Source organism: Erythrolamprus reginae, chromosome 4 (genome assembly GCF_031021105.1).
Source record: "Erythrolamprus reginae isolate rEryReg1 chromosome 4, rEryReg1.hap1, whole genome shotgun sequence".
Lineage (NCBI taxonomy): Eukaryota > Metazoa > Chordata > Lepidosauria > Squamata > Dipsadidae > Erythrolamprus > Erythrolamprus reginae.
This window is the reverse complement of record NC_091953.1, coordinates 106,596,155-106,613,306: the sequence shown is the minus strand read 5'-3', so window position 1 is coordinate 106,613,306 and position 17,152 is coordinate 106,596,155. Positions and strand designations below refer to the sequence as shown.

Here is a 17,152-nt window from a genome sequence, read left to right as displayed (position 1 = left end):
ATAATAGCATTGCATGTTCCAGCTGCATATTTAATAGTAATAGTAATAACTAATTTAGCAGGGCAGCATGGTGGCTTAGTGGTTGAGATGTCAGCTGGAAAACCAGCATCCCAGGTTCAAGACCTGAGTGTCATATGACGGGGTGAGCTCTTGTCCATGCCCAAGTTTCTGCCAGCCCAACAGTTCAAAAACATGCAAATGTGGGTAGATAAATAGATATCACTTCAGTGGGTAGGTAGCAGTGCTCCATGATGTCATATTGGCCACATGACCACAGAAATGTCTTTGGACAGCATTGCCTCAAAGGCCTTGAAATAGAGATGAACACCACCTCCTATAGTCAGCAACATCTAGCAGAGTAAAATCCTTAGGGAGTCCTCTCCCTTTTACTTGCTAGTTTAGCATAAATAAGGTAGAGTAATTATTCAGGAGAATAGTGCCAAAATCCATAATCCAATGATATTCATTGTATTCATTTTTTTTGGTCCTTTTTGACTTGTTCAACTGGGCAGCTTCCATCTCATCCTGTAACACCGTCTAGCAAGCATGCAGATAGCAAGCAAATGCCAATGACTCCTGTCTATCATACCCTTCCACACCCTTCGCATCATGGGACACCTCACACCACTATAAACTGGGGACCACTGGAGCCGCCTAAAACTTCTAAGCCGTGGAGTTTGAGCTGTTTACGACCTGCACCTCCATTAAGGCCTTCAGCAGCACTCTGTTATAAAGAGGTGAGAATGAAAATCCCATGAAAGAACTTGCTTGTTTTTAATTCTATCCATGTACGGTGGAACCTCAGCTAACAACCACAATCCGTTCTGGAAAGTTGGTTGGTACCTGAAATGTTTGGTATACTCATTCCATGTTGATTTCCAATATAAGAACATTAAAGTGATCTCTGTGTGTGTTGTAATAAATTTATAATAACCCTTTCATTGACATATCTTAATATTTTGAACTTTTACGTATAAATGTCAGTTCTGTACAGTATATTCTTTTTTAAAAATCCAAACAGGACCTCAGCAAAAGCCCTAAAACCATGAAAAAACTGTTGCCCAAGCGAAAACCAGAACGGAAACCATCAGAAGAAGAATTTGCTCTTAGAAAAAGTAAGTATACTTTTTATACTTAATCTAACACACATTATTGATTTGTTTTATTAAGTCCTGTAATATGGCTATATACCTCATTTCCAATCTATATATTTCATTTCCTATGACATAACAAGATATAACTGGTTAGACAGATCTTGTTATATCTTGTAATATGACTGTATATCCCAGAGGTCTGCAACCTTAAACACTCAAAGAACCATTTGGATTCGTTTCCCATAGAAAACAAAACACCAGAAGCCACAAAACCTAGGTGGGCGTGGCCAACTTGACATCACTGAGTCCCATTGCGATTGGGCGGCATAGAAGTCAAGTTAATTAAATTAAATTAAATTAAATCACTCACTCCCACCCAGTCATATGACCACCCCCAGCCATGCCTACACAGTGTTTTCTATGGGAAACAGATCTCTGTCTCCTTCGCTCCCTCCCTCCTTCTCATCCCCCCCTCACCCCCTCTCTCATTTTTCTCTTTCTTTCATTCTTCTTTTTCTTTCTTTCACTTGCCCTCTACCCCATTCCTCATCCCCACTCCCCATCCCCACTCTCCAACCTACACAGCTAGGGGAATAACTATAAGGAAACTCGGCCATGTTATGTCTTTGAAAAAATACAAAAATAAATCTTGCGTAGCAAAAGGTGTAACTTTCAGGCTGTTACATCACAGCACCACGAGGTTGTCGCCTTAGTTCACCGCATGCACTTCAGAGAAGCATCATCCCAAGCAGCAGTCCACTCACATAGGGACGCATACGCATCCTTCAATTCGGTCCAAAAGTGGCCGGAAAATGTACTCCCTGGGCACCCCCGAAGATGCTTGGCAGGCAAAGTCCACTGAATTATTGCAGTACTGGGCAAAAGCAGAGAGATTGGAGCAGATGGAGCCGAATCTAGCTGAATCTCTCTCTCTCGCCTGACTGCAGCCGGAAATGGCAGTTGGCTACTTCTGGCCTTTACTGTGCTGTACGCACAACCTGGTCTCTGTTCTGAGAGAGAGAGTTGCCAGGGGTGAATGGGACAAGGTCTCATTGTGGTTCTGTGTCATAATGGGCTCCAGCAGGAAGAGGGGCCCCAGTCTTCCCCATTGTGAAACGCGCCTTCACTCTGCTGTACAAGGCACTGCAAGAGCAGCGGGCAGGCAATGGCGAGGTATTGGGTTTCCCCAACACACACCAAAAGGAAAGCCAACTGGGCTTCTCCTAGAAGCTCCCCTACTCTTCCTCTTGCTCCCTTCTCCCTATCTCTCATTCAATCCCATTTCAGAACAGATGAGCGCATGCTGGAAAGGTCTGTTGGGGTGATGTCGGAATGTGCCTTCTGATCCTCTGGCACTCAACGTGCAATTCTCCGCACTCCTCCAGGCCCAGCTTTCTGAGAAAGGGGGAACAGCCCTGACGCCTCTGCTCCCCCCCCTCCATAGTCCCAGCCGTTGTCCGGCTTCCTCAAAGGCGCGGCATATTTCAAAAGTGGCAGCTCAGGGTGGAGGTGCCAAACAGTGTCCCGCTGTGAGAGACAGGTCAGGCCTCTCCACTATCTGACTCTTCAATGGGGGCACTTTTGTGGGCCAACCGCCGCCCCCCTCCTGGGCTTTTGTGCTTAGTGCTCGGCTGGGGGAGATGAGTATTTCCTCATGCCCATCCCCTTCTTTCTCTTGGCCCCGCTGACGGAGGAGGAAGGCCAGGCTTGGTGGACGGCCCCCACCCCTCAAGATCCACCCCCATCATTCTCTCCCAGCCCTCTTTGCTGGCGGCAACAGCAAATGTACCACAATGAAGGCAGAATCCTGTTGCCGTGCAAAGGCAAGTACAGGGGCACTTCACTCCCACACTAAGGCTCCGCCCATCTCCACCATCGCAACAGGAAAAGAGCTCTTTCATTCATGTGTCGTGACTGGGAGCCGCAGCAGAGTATTGAAAGAGATGCATGCAGCTCTGGAGCCACAGGTTGCCAACACCTTGTACATATCCCAATGATAGATCCTGTTATGTCATAGCAAATTTGACATACAGGTAGGAAATGCCTTTAGAAGACTTAAAACAATTCAAATGTATTAGATTAGATTACATAGATCTTGTTATGTCAAAATAGCTTTATTTGCTATTAGAGGAATATATTTGATGTCATTCAGAATGTCTAAAATGAATAGTTTGATTTTATTTATGGTAATGTCTAATATTACAATACCCAATATTACATTTATTGTCTTCTTTCTCCCTCAATGTAGTATGCCCTTTCATGAAATTGTTGCTAACAAATGAGAAAGATTGATTCTCTTTATAAATCTAGAAGCATAACATTAAAAAGATCTTTAATAAATAAATAAATAAACAATAAATAAATCTAATCTAATCTAATCTAATCTAAAAAGACCTTTAGATGTTAAACTCCAGTAAGTTAGTATTAACTAGTAAAAAGTAAAATTTGATGGGCAAATTTTAAAATTACTTAATTCAGGATTAGTTTAATAAAACATCTATATTTTTATAGCCAGAAAAGAGTTAGTTCTCCTAAACTGAATTGTTTTAATCTAAACGTTCTTAGGGGAAGTAGAGGGACAATGATCAGTGGTCTTTGGAGAGTCTCAATCATGCAGGTCATGGTTGTCTCAGAGGTGCTTTTTATCTGTATCCTCAGAGTCACCTGAATCAGAGCAGTCCCAAGAAGGTTCCACACCCATTTGCACTCTGATTCAGGTGACTCTCAGGATACAGATAAAGCCCCAAGTGGATTGGACTATTCTCAAGAGTGCTAATGAGCAGATGGCTTCAAAGAATATAAGTCCTTCCATTCCCCACCAGTCATTTAGAATTCAAAAAGCTTTTTGGTAAGAAGTGAAACATTTTTAAAGGGAAACAGCAGCCCCCCCCCCCCCCCCAAAAAAAAAAAAAAAGAAAGTCCAGTTGCCTTTTGGAAAAAGCACCTTTGGGAAAAGGTTGTTGTTTAAAACACCAATTAAAACTAAAGCGTATTAGGGTTAGGTAACACAGCTACATAATTCAGTTCTGTTCCCTCAGCTTTTGAGGAATACATTAGACTGGTGATATGGGCCCTGGACTTATCACCAATAGGATTCTAGAAACAGTGAATAGTGCTATTTCAAAATGGTAAGTCACCATGTGACTTAGTGTTGACATACTTCAGGATAGGCTTTTTCAGCTAGGATACAAACCCCAAGATGGGATTTTTCAGTATCAATCTAGGATACAAACCCCAAGATGGGATTTGGAGTACTGTGTTCAGTTCTGGAGACCTCACCTACAAAAAGATATTGACAAAATTGAACGGGTCCAAAGACGGGCTACAAGAATGGTGGAAGGTCTTAAGCATAAAACGTATCAGGAAAGACTTCATGAACTCAATCTGTATAGTCTGGAAGACAGAAGGAAAAGGGGGGACATGATCGAAACATTTAAATATGTTAAAGGGTTAAATAGGGTTCAGGAGGGAAGTGTTTTTAACAGGAAAGTGAACACAAGAACAAGGGGACACAATCTGAAGTTAGTTGGGGGAAAGATCAAAGGCAACATGAGAAAGTATTATTTTACTGAAAGAGTAGTAGATCCTTGGAACAAACTTCCAGCAGACGTGGTTGGTAAATCCACAGTAACCGAATTTAAACATGCCTGGGATAAACATATATCCATTGTAAGATAAAATACAGGAAATAGTAAAAGGGCAGACTAGATGGACCATGGGGTCTTTTTCTGCCGCCAGTCTTCTATGTTTCTATGGGATTTTTGTTTGCAATTTTATTTATTTATTTATTTTATTATTTAGATTTGTATGCCGCCCCTCTCCGCAGACTCGGGGTGGCTCATAACAAAGTGAAACAATTTACAACAAATCTAAATTACAGTTTAAAAATATTTAAAAAACCCCATTTTCTAAACAAACATACATACGGACATACCATTCATAAATTGTACATGCCCGGGGGAGATGTCTCAGTTCCCCCATGCCTGACGACAAAGGTGGGTCTTAAGGAGCTTACGAAAGGCAAGGAGAGTAGGGGCAGTTCTAATCTCTGGGGGGAGTTGGTTCCAGAGGGTCGGGGCCGCCACAGAGGAGGCTCTTCCCCTTGGGCCCGCCAACCGACATTGTTTAGTTGACGGGACCCGGAGACGGCCCACTCTGTGGGACCTAATCGGTTGCTGGGATTCGTGCGGCAGCAGGCGGTCTCGGAGATATTCTGGTCCAGTGCCATGAAGGGCTTTAAAGGTCATAACCAACACTTTGAATTGTGACCGGAAATTGATCGGCAACCAATGAAATTGGGAAGAAATTAAAGTATGTTTCTTCATCATTGGGCCCACAATATGGCATTTGACTTGTCAGCTTTTCAGAAGCTGGTTAAGACAGCTCTTCTGGAGTGTCCTAAACTTAGTTAAGGTGATTATTATTATCATTATCGTTATTGTTATTGTTATTGTTATACTTGTATGCCGCCCTTCTCCGAAGACTCGGGGCGGCTCACAGGGTACAATACAAAAACAATATATTAATTAAAACCACAAACTAAGATCCCACTATGTTAAAAACAGTCAACTCAGTCACATGTTGTCTTAATTTGGTTTGTGTGTGAAGTGTTGTCTTAATTTTTTTTGTGTAAAGTGTTCTGTTTTTACATTATATGCCAATTGTAATTTGACTTCTGCTTATCTTTTACTCTAGATTTTTAAAAACTGTTTATGCCATGTGTGATTTATACTACCAAGAGTATTATAGTTATTATTTAATAAAACAATAGGAATAACATAGCATTTTAATTTAACATCAACACCCTTCCAAGTTAAATCACAGTTTCCCAGTTTGAAAACAAATGAGAAGAAAAAGTTATCTAAATCTTGTTAATTTATTTGGTGGTTCTCTTGAACTATGTGTGTCAGCAGATTGATAATTCATATCTTTACATATTAAACAGTTATAAAAAGACTTAGTATGTCAAGATATAGAAAGCTACTATTGCCAAATCCAAAATCCTATCATCAATATTACTGTGATAAGACACTTCAGAAACATTTATGATTACAGGTACTCCTTGTAATCAGCTGTCCTGTTCAGAAAGTATTCAAAGTTGTGATGACACTGAAAAAGTAACTTTACAACTGATCCTTGCACTTACAAATGCAGCGGCATCTCTGGGGTCATGTGATTTGGGCCCTTTGCTACCAGTGAGCCTTTGTGATTGTTGTAGCATCATGCAGTCACATTATCACCATTTGCACATTTCATAGCCAACTTCTGACAAGCAGAGTCAATACAGAAGCCAGCAGTAAAATTGTAAACTGGGATCACATGATGTTTCACTTAATTACTGTATCGCTATACGTCGTTAATCACAGTGCTTATTTTGACTGTCAGTATCCAGCATAATTGTAATGTTAAATTAGTATCTTTTGGATATTTCATAGGTACAGCGGCGTTAGAAGAAGATGCTCAGATTCTAAAAGTCATTGAAGCTTATTGCACAAGTGCCAAAACACGTCAAACTTTAAACTCAAGTAAGTTTTTAAAAAATATGAATAGAAAAATGATCTTAGCCATCTAGCAACTGCTTGCTAAGTTTTGTTTTTACTGTTGTCAGTGGTTTGTATGGTCTGAAAAGTGAGGTGTAAGTGATGAAAATCAAGTTCATTAGGAACTTGAGCAAATGTGCGTTTGCACTGATACTTTGATCTTTTAGAAGTGCTTTCCAATTCCCAGATTTAGTAAGAAATGTATGGGTTGGCAACACTGCTATGATGTCTTACTGAATTTCTTGAATAAAACATGCTAACGATTTAGTTTTAGATGTTCATTTTTAGGGCATTCACCATCTCAATTCAGTTTTACTTACCGAAAGGTTGTTAGGCTTTGTTGTTTACTTTTCTAATTAAAAAAATAATGTTCTTGCAAACATTTAATACCTAAGGCATAGTTTCTTTTTGGTTTAGAATTGGAGGCATTCTTTACTTGACAGTCAAAAAGGTAGGTACACATTTTCTTGATCGGCTCACAAGCACCACCATTTTTATTGTGAGACAGCTGAATGAATGCCACTGTCAACGTCATGCCTTTCCCTTTGTCCTATGAGCCAGATTTCAGACCATGCTCCTATGCAGTGACAGTGTTTCACCAGCATTTTCTTCTAATCTAGTGTTCTCCAGATTTGTTGAATAAATGTGCAGTATGGTTACTGACACTGCTTTGGCAATGGGAACTGAATCCAGTAAATTTGGAGGACAACAGGTTGGGGAAGGCTTTTCTAGGACTTTCTTTCACCTCTCTACTGCATCATGGAATACATTGAGCAGTGTCTCTGGACTGGAAAGATATCACTCCCACAGAAAATGAATAGAGCTCCTGATACTGCATGGATAATGTTTCTGCTGAGAATATGTACTTTTTTTTTGCTGTAAAGTGAGAATCATCATTCTGAACGTTTCTGTTCTAATCTAATGCTTATGTATAATAATTATCTATTCTTAATAGTAGTTAACATGAATGATAATGTCATCACAGAAGTTTACAAACTCAACCGTAAATATTGTTTACTACAGCAATGTTTAAATAAAGTTACTTTCCTTTGAATGAAAATCAAATCTTAGACTTATCCATGTAATTTTCTTAATGTTAAAGTGGTTTCCTTTGCCTTCTTACAGGATTTTGCTTTTTTACTTTTAGGATCTTTCCTGGTTTTTCATCCAACTACTAACTGGATGTGGCCTTGCTTAGTTTTTCAAAATTGGCCAGGATTGCCACTTAGCTAGACACATGCAAGTTTTCAAATAGTATAGATAGTGAATAAATCTTGCTTGACTGATTCAGCTGTTTTTAATTTATTTAATCTTGCTGTTCTGTTCGCATTTACTCAGGGGTGGGCTACTGCCCGGATTGGGGGGGAACGCAGTGGGGTAGCAAAAATGGAGCTCCATCCCAGATCACCCAATTTGCACGGAAAGATATTGAAAGAAAGTGCAGAGGGTCCTGCATAAACTACTCCCACATTGTTGTAGTAAAACTTTTGGTAGCCCTTCACTGTATTTACTATACTGTTTCAGATGTAATGATATGTAACAATCAGCTTGTAGCAAAAAGGAAACAAAACAAAAAAAACCCCACACTCATAGTAAGAACCCCTCAAATGAAGAAAAGTCAATTAATCACAAGTTTCAGATCCGCATGACAAATAATCTACAGATCTCAAATTTCATTTCGGGTCATATTGACCTGAGCAGAACAGCAAGGTTAAGCCAAATCTCTCTTAAAATAGTAAATATTAAATGCTTGAAATGGTTTGACATGGTTTACCTTTTAAACGTTGTTTTTTTAAAAGTTCTGCTTAAACTAAGAATGATAGACCACTATTCTGGGAAATTTCGCCTAACTATGTATGAGCTCTGAGTCAGTTTCTTCCTGCGGAACATTTCCGAAATGCTTTAATTTTATTACCTAATTTGAAAACTTGGCTTAGTTTTTTTTTTAAACATTCTGTGCAAACTAGAATTTCTAAATTGTTACCCACTGACGTACAATTGTGATTTGTATAAAAAACAGCACAACATGTTTATTTAAGATGCTTAATCGCAAAAAGGCAGCCTTCATGTTTCATAGTTTTGATAACATTCTGGAGGCTCAAGGAGCCCCCTCCCACCACTTCCTGCTTGTTGTTTTACCATTACAGTTAGCATGGTGAACCAACAATTTGGATCAGGCTCTGTCTGCATTGCATTAGTGAATGTGTTCTTGTGATTGTGTTTGTACTGTATAAGAAAGGAGACATAACAGATATATCTCCAGTTGTCTTCCAAGGATTCATCTGCCACCAGTGCAGCCTTTCAATCATTTAATATTTTTTAGAAGTCCTACCCCTAAACCAGTGATGGTGAACCTATGGCATGGGTGCCACAGGTGGCACGCAGAACCTTATCTGCTGGAATGTGAGCTGTTGCCCTAGCTCAGTTCCAACATGCATGTGTTTTGCCAACCAGCTGATTTTTGGCTCACACAGAAGCTCTGGGAGGGCGTTTTTGATTTCCAGAGAGCCTCCAGGGGGATGGGTGAGGGTGTTTTTACCCTTCCCTGGCTCCTGGGGAGGGCAAAACATGAGCTTACTGGGCTCACCAGAAGTAACCGGCCTCCAGAGGGCCTCTGAGGGCCGGGGAAGCTGTTTTCACCTTCCCAGGTATTGAATTATGGGTGTGGGCACTTGCACATGCGTGATAGCGCACGCACGTGCTGTTTCGTCACCCGAGGAAAAAAAGGTTCGCCATCACTGCCCTAAGTGTTGTTCTAAACGAACAATTGTTGGTTTTATTTTTCTGCTTAAGCTAGTAGAAGTAGCCAGGTGAGAGTGAATAACTGTATCAACACATGGCTCATTCCTAGTAAGTCAGGGTTCTCCAAAATCTGGCTTACTGTGGTTGTTTTTATCAAAAATGGTAATGAGATATATGATAGAAAAATCCATCTATAGCAAAAATGTTGCTTTTATTATAATTATTAATAGTATATTTTTATTCTATATCTTTAAACATTATAGATATATTGAGCAGAACTGCTATTTTCAGTTACTCAGATACATGCTCAACTTTCACTGTGTCTTAGGGACCCAGGTTATTTTAATCTTAAACAAGGCTGCAGTGGTGGATATCCTCTGTTGTAAGTAAAGCATTGCACCTAATCGGATAATCTGCCCGCATGCGTTACCTAAGGCAGGAGTCCTAAATCTTGGCAACTTTAAGACTTGTGGACTTCAGCTCCCAGAATTCTCCAGCCAGCTATGCTATGCTGGATGGAGAATTCTGCAAGTTGAAGTTCACAGGTCTTAGAGTTGTCATGTTTGAAGACCTCTGACCTAAGGAAAACTCTTCTTGATTTGAATCAGTTTGCACAGTTTTGCCATTAACGATAAAAGTGGTCGGCGCTTAAGGTTACCTTTTCTTCAGAATAGACAAAGTTGGTCTGTACAGGAAGAAATCAATATAGACATGATATGGTTTTTTTGACCAGTAAATCTCCCTAATTCTTACTTTCGTTTTAGATTTTAGACTATATGCATTGTAGACAATAATGTATGTGCTAAGATTTGACAATTAACTGTCACATTCATTGTTTTGGTTTTTTTTAGAACATTACTTAAAGTTTCTTTGTGTATCCTGTGAATTGAATTTGACTTTTTAATAATAGGGTTAATTCTAGAACTACCTTTGGGTTCCCCCCCCCCCCCAGAACCTTAATAAATTATTTTGTATTGTTATGGAACCATAGGCATGCGTGATTGGTACTCATTGCTATAAAATTGTCACTGGTTCTTTTATCTCTTCTTGTATGGGCCTTTTTATAATTCTCTTCTAAATCAGACATTATTATTTAATTTGATTCTAGCCCTACAATTAACTGAAAGTTATTATGATTCTATAGATGACTGAACTGAGTGGGACAAGATGAATTGATAATGCTTCAAATGGTACAACTGTGCTAAGTTGGTGCTTGTCATTTAAATATATTTTATATTCCAATATGTATAAGGTGAGAGAAGTCTTATGTGAGCATATTCTTTTTAGTTCATGCAAGCGTGGCCTTATTGAGACGCAAAACTAGTGCAAAATGCTTTTTGCTGTTTCCCCCTTTCTATGTATATTTTATAAGTATACATAGTGCAAGAAATTTCATTGCATACATCAAAAAATCTACTGCTTTCATTTGTGTTTCTCTGCAATAGAAAATGATAATAGCAATTTGTTGCACGGCTTCTTTTTTCAAGATTGCTGATTTTGTTTAAACTATTACTTCTAAAATCTACCCCCCCACACACAATTTTAACAGAACTTGACAAAAACAAGTGGAGCTGGCCTTGTAACTTGAGAAGGTTGGCTGGTTTGTATATAATAGTTCCTAAATTATTAACCGTATTTTAAGAGATTGGGCATTGTAAATAAATTCATTATGAGTCCAGGAGATTAGGTCATGTTTCACTACCTGTTAGTGTCTCTTTACCTCTATGTTCACATTCTGCCTGTTCCTCAAAGTGCATATCTGGCAATTCTGCCAGTAGTATCATCCTTTTGTCATTTTGGAGGTGCTTCTGGGAAATATAAATTCAGCATGACAGGGAAAACCATAAGAGGTAGGACAGAAGATACTTTTAAATTTTCATATAGAGAAACATTATTTGGAAAATAACTTGGGAGAGAGGAGATTTGGAGAGAAGTACTGGCAGGTGGCTTTCCTTTCCTTTGATCTGCTTCTTGTTTAAATCTCTGTTATAGCTTGACAACAAAGTTGTATGCAAAAGTTTAGGTAACCTGATGAAACTGAACAATTTGCTGAATACCCGAGGGAATAGAAATTGATGCCTGTAACTCTCTACTGTAAGACGTAAATGACATTTTCTCTGAAATTGAATGTAGCTGTACTATCTATGAGTACTTGTTTATTAATTCAGAATGAAAAAAGTGAATATGGCGAAAGCAAAAAAACTTGCTGCAATCTTCCTGTAAGTTTTAAAATGTAGGTAGTCAGCTAAATACTCCCTCTGTCAATGCCTTAAGACTTTCTTCCACTGTTCCTTACATAACTTCTCTAGCTCTAAAATGTTCTTAGGTCTCTTGAATGGATTGCATGTTTGAGATTGGCCCAAATATTTTTTTTTACTAAAGACACAGTATACTGTAGTATATAAATATTTATCTTCCTTTCATGTGACTGCTTCTTGGTTGCTTTGATGTAGATAAATGCATAGATAACCTTGAAGAAGACATGCAGGAGCAGTTAAGGAAAAATAACACAAAACTTAACTTTGGGAAAGGAGAATTTGGGAAGGAAATTCAACCCTATCAGTGTTGGCAGAGGGTCAGGGGTCAGCTCTTACGTCCCTCCCTTGTGGGGTTCCTCAGGGGTCGGTCCTCTCCCCTTTGCTGTTTAATATCTACATGAAAACGCTGGGTGAGATAATCCAATGACACAGGGTGAGTTACCATCAATACACTGATGATACTCAGCTGTACATCTCCACCCCGTGCCAACTCAGTGAAGCAGTGGAAGTGATGTGCCTGTGTCTGGAGGCTGTTAGGGTCTGGATGGGTTAACAGGCTTAAGCTCAGCTCCAACAAGACAGAGTAGCTGTGGGTTCTGCCTCCCAAGGACAACCCCATCTGTCCGTCCATCACCCGGGGGAGGGGGGGAGAAAGCTTGTGCCCCTCTCAGAGAGGGTTCGCAACTTGGGCGCCTCCTCGATCCATAGCTTCTAGAACATCATTTCTCAGCCGTGATAAAGTGGACGTTTGCATGGCTGCACCTGGTGCACCAGCTGCGGCCTTACTTGGACAGGGAGGCTCTTCTCACAGTCACTCATGCCCTCATCACCCCGAGGCTCGACTACTGCAATGTTCTCTACATGGGGATACCTTTGAAGAACATTTAGAGAGTGCAAGTAGTGCAAAATGCAGCCGTGCAAACCGTTGTGGGCCTCCCACGATCTGCCCATCATTCCACAAGCTGCATTGGCTGCCGATTGTTCTCCAGACGCAATTCAAAGTGTTGGTTATGACCTATAAAGCCCTACATAGTATCGGACCTGATTACTTACGGGACTGTCTTCTGCCTAATGTATCCCAGCGACCAGTCAGGTCCCATAGACTCAGCCTTCTCCAGTCCTGTCAGCCAGGCAACGCCATCCGGTGGGTCCTAGGGGGGAGAGCCTTCTCTGTGGCGGCTCTGGCCTTTTGGAATCAACTCACTCCAGAGATTTGTACCGCCCTCATCCTCCTGGCCTTCTGCAAGGACTCATCTTTGCCAGCAGGCCTGGGCCCGTTCAGTGTTAAACTCTAGCTCTGGCTGATGATATGTATGTGTACTTTGGTAGGATGGATGGATGGATGGATGGATGGATGGATGGATGGATGGAAGGAAGGAAGGAAGGAAGGAAAGATAGATAGATAGATAGATAGATAAATAATCCTCACTTTAGCCTTTCTGAGCATAGTCCACGGCCACTGAAATAGAAATGAAGCAACGGCTTAGCCAGCTGGCGAGCCAATCAGTGGGTTTGTTCAGTAAAATGAGAGATGGAGACAGAAAAATGCTTATACATACTTTATTTATTTGGCCAAAAGAGTGCCTGCTGCAAAAGGAGTGGCTCCTGGCATGTCCTCTCTTTCCCTGAACAATAGTTGGGGAGTGGGGCTTATTTTGAGGGGGACCTATTTCAGTACATGCACTGAAAAACTTGATTGAACTTATTATGGGGACATGTATTATTTTTGGAGAAACACAGTAGTGAGTCATGAGGCACCTGACATCAGCAGGTTCTTCCTTGAGTTTTGACTACCAGAAGAAATATTTATTTATTTATTTATTTATTGGATTTATATGCCGCCCCTCTCTGAAGATGAATGATGGGACAGGATTTCTGCTTCAAAATGCATTGAATATCAAATTCAACAAGTTTTGAAGCAATTGAATCCTGAGGTTTCACTGTACATATTATATTAGGCTACCAGAAATATTTGGAAGCTGTTATTTCTGTCAAAGGCAGGTTACAAAAAAAATTCTGGAAAAAACATCCAAACTTCTGTACCTGTCATATTCACTGCTCTGTTTTAAATAGAAAATGTACATTCAAATTTTCAGAGATATGTCATTTTGAATTTTGTTCCATGGAGAGTTGTGTCAGCTTTAAGGAGTCATACAATTTGAGCATGATGCTTAAACCTCTGCATATAACTGTATCTCTATGGGCCTTTTCACAAGATAAGAATATTCTGCTTCTTTGAACACAATCCGCACATAATCTTTCCTGAGTTGCCCTGACGGGACAAAAGAAATACTTTGGCATGGGGAATATGCCATTCACTGCAATTAAAATTATCATATGGCATATGATTGCACATGCCACTAATCCCTTATGTATAAAAGGATGTTACATTTTAAACTGCTTTGATTAGTTTATTACAGTATATATTTAATGTTAACTATCTATTTGAATCCTGTGCTATGGAACCCCAACACAGGAGAGTTTACATAGTATCCTGTAGTGTAGAGGCAGGGGTGGGCTACTGCCTAGATGGGGGGGGGGACGGGGACACAGTGGGGTAGCGAAAGTCAAACTCTACCCCAGAGCACCCAATTTATACTGAAATATTTTGAAAGAAAATGCAGGGCGTCTTGCATAATCCACACCCACAGCGTAGTAGTAAAACGTTTGGTAGCCCTTCACTGTGTAGAGGGCATGTGTAGCTCAGCTCCTTAGGATTACGGACATGTAGTGTCCATCCATGTTAATTGTTTCTGGCAACAGTAGTATTGTGCATTGCCTTCTTCTGAGATGATTTTTAATATCTCAGAACCAAAAGTTCTAGGTACCATGATGATATCCATCCAAGAATAACTAGATAGTAAGGGCTCCCCTATTACTTGTTTTATGAATTTTTTTCAGCTTTCCTGTTCTTCGTTTCTTTCTCTCCTGTAAATCTTCCCTACACTTGTTTTTGATGTATTTCATTTTGTAAAGAAATAGGAATAACTAATATCCATATATTTTGCTCCTAATGGTATTTTTCCTTCATAATATGTGGACTGAACAGATAATTTCAGGATTCCAATTTAGCCCTCTAAGTCTACTATCATGTGAAAAGGCCTTTATATAATTTTGAAAGGATTGGAAAAGCAGTAAGAAGCTCCAGTTCCATTAAGCTCAGTAGTAGCTTGTCCTAAATATCACAGTGAATTGTCTGGTTTTCTTTCACCCCTGCCCTACTCCATGTTCTATGGAACTGAAAGGGACATTTAGGGCAGTCTCAAATGGCCCTGTTCACATGTGCATCCTATAGAAAGCTAGATTGAGAGCCTAAGGAGAATGGGGCAATTCTATTTGGTAAGGTACTTGGTGAGCAGATTTTAACTACTAGTTTTAACTATTGAAAACCTTTGTTGAAGAATTCATATTAGTGTCACTAAAAGGCTGCAACTCTATGGATAATGCCTGAATACAACTATTTTGGACACTGATTGTATATGCAAATTAATCCTACGTGTCTTATGTCTTTACTTTCACTAAATCAAGCTGATTAGTATTAGTTACTTGCATAAATAGTTTTCAGTTTCTCTTGGCATTTTTCAGTTTGAAAATTGTTTCTCTCATATTGGCACATTCTCTTTAAATTAAAAGTTCCTGAACAAGTTAAATTTTTCCTCCTGTGTTTCTGGTCTGAAGTATTTCTATAAAAATAAGTACCCACGACAGTAATTTCTGATAGGGATTTTGTGTAGGATGGCAAAATGCTCCTAGTCTCCTAGTCACTAATTTTCATAAGGCCATTTTTCTAGTCCCCCTCCCTCCCAGGGAAGTATACCAGATGCAGATGTATAAAGAAAGCTATGATCATAATTGGCTTATAAGGGGAAAATGTATTAAAAGTGTACTAAATATGGCTAGGTAGTATTCCCCCCCCCCCCCCCCCCCCAATCTGCACATTCTCCAAATGTATTGCATTCCCAATGTCTCGAGTTGCAAGTTGGGGAAAGTTCATATGGGCATTCCTGAGCAGAATTTTTCTTCTTCTGGAAATATCATCTAGCCCAAAGAATCAATTCAAAAGGCTTTTTAAAAAATCCAATGTAATGTAATCCCCCACGTTAAAAAACCCTTCATGTTACAGTCACAGTTTCTTAGAGCATTAAAAGCAATATGAAAGCAAATGCACATTTTAAGCAAGAGAGTCAAACTCAGACAGTTCCCTTTTTTTTTGTCTTTAAATGTATGTGCCAATATATATTTTGTAGATAAAACCCAACCAAAAGAGAGATTTTAAAAGATTTGGTGCTTTTTTAACAATATTTTCTCTTTTCCTTTTCTTCCCATCACCTTTTGCTTTTATTTTCATCTGTTTTGGTTGTGGCTTATCCTGTGTGTCTTCCTCCTCATCACACCTCTGCCTGTCTCCATCCTCCCTTTCATTTCACCCATACATCCTTAGCATGGCAAGGCACTGACCTGATGCATAATCACGTCTTGGCTGATGATGACCAATCCAGTCTAGATTCCTTGGGTCGTCGCAGTAGCCTTTCTCGTTTGGAGCCTTCCGACCTCTCTGAAGACTCTGACTATGACAGTATATGGACAGCTCATAGTTACAGAATGGGCTCTACATCTCGTAAGAGCTGTTGCTCCTATATCTCTCACCAGAACTAATGCACTTCTGAGCTTTTCTTAACAAATGCTTGTTGTATCACAGCTTGCTTTTCTTAGATGTTTTCTTGAAGTTCTTTGTCTCTTTTAATGTGATATTTTAACAGTCTTTTGGAAAAACTCCCGGCTTTAGCCACACCTTCTACATTTATGGTATCTTTTTATATTAAGATTCAAGTATTGGTATATAGCTATGAATGGTTTACTCTTTTTAAGATTTCAGTATATCTACAGCACCTCTTCCCCCACCCTGATTTTTGCAATATACTGTGTACTTGTATCTTGAAAGAGTACTTGTGCCATTCACATGAAAATGATTAAGCCTTACAGTATTTAGGTTCATACATATTTTAAACAAAACAAATAACTTAAGAATAAACTAAAATAAACTAAGCTAAAAAAAACCCCTACCGCCACAGAAACCAAAACTGCCAGAAATGAGAACATCATAATTTGATGTTTGTGATAAATGTCAAAGTTATTTTTTTTCAAACAACAAGCAGGTTTAGTATATTACTAATCAATACTGCCTCATTCTACCTACATTTTTTAAATTTTGGAAATATCAAAAACTGATCAAGTGCATAAAGTATGGAAAGCTTTAGGACTAGAAAACACTATTCTGAGAGCAAATTGAGTTTTGCTATAATTTTTACAAAGGTAAAGAAATTATACATTCAAGAAATTGTGCAACAAGCTCAGCATAAATAATGCACTAGAATATTTGCAAGTTTCTCTGAGCTGCAATATTACCTTGAACTGTAGCTGGCATGTTAAATATAGATTTTAATGACATAAGTGTACAATTATAAATCAGAGGTCATTTACTGGTACTACAGGAGATAATTTCTGTCTAAAGATGAGC

The 17,152-nt window shown here is 39.4% G+C and overlaps 1 protein-coding gene across 13 annotated transcripts in view; it reads left to right on the top strand.

Annotated features, from left to right (window-relative positions):
- The window catches only part of ARHGEF7 (Rho guanine nucleotide exchange factor 7), a 113,172-nt gene that overhangs the window by 70,834 nt on the left and 25,186 nt on the right, over positions 1-17,152 (top strand). For 4 of the 13 annotated variants that reach the window (XM_070751171.1, XM_070751181.1, XM_070751183.1 and 1 more), the window contains exons 16-18: positions 513-737; positions 1,022-1,115; positions 6,530-6,619. In XM_070751171.1, coding sequence (XP_070607272.1) covers positions 513-737; positions 1,022-1,115; positions 6,530-6,619 — 409 coding nt within the window. Of the gene's footprint in view, positions 1-512; positions 738-1,021; positions 1,116-6,529; positions 6,620-7,051; positions 7,086-7,195; positions 7,700-16,075; positions 16,431-17,152 lie in introns of those variants that run through there. The other 9 variants (XM_070751176.1, XM_070751184.1, XM_070751177.1 and 6 more) reach the window with 8 other exon arrangements.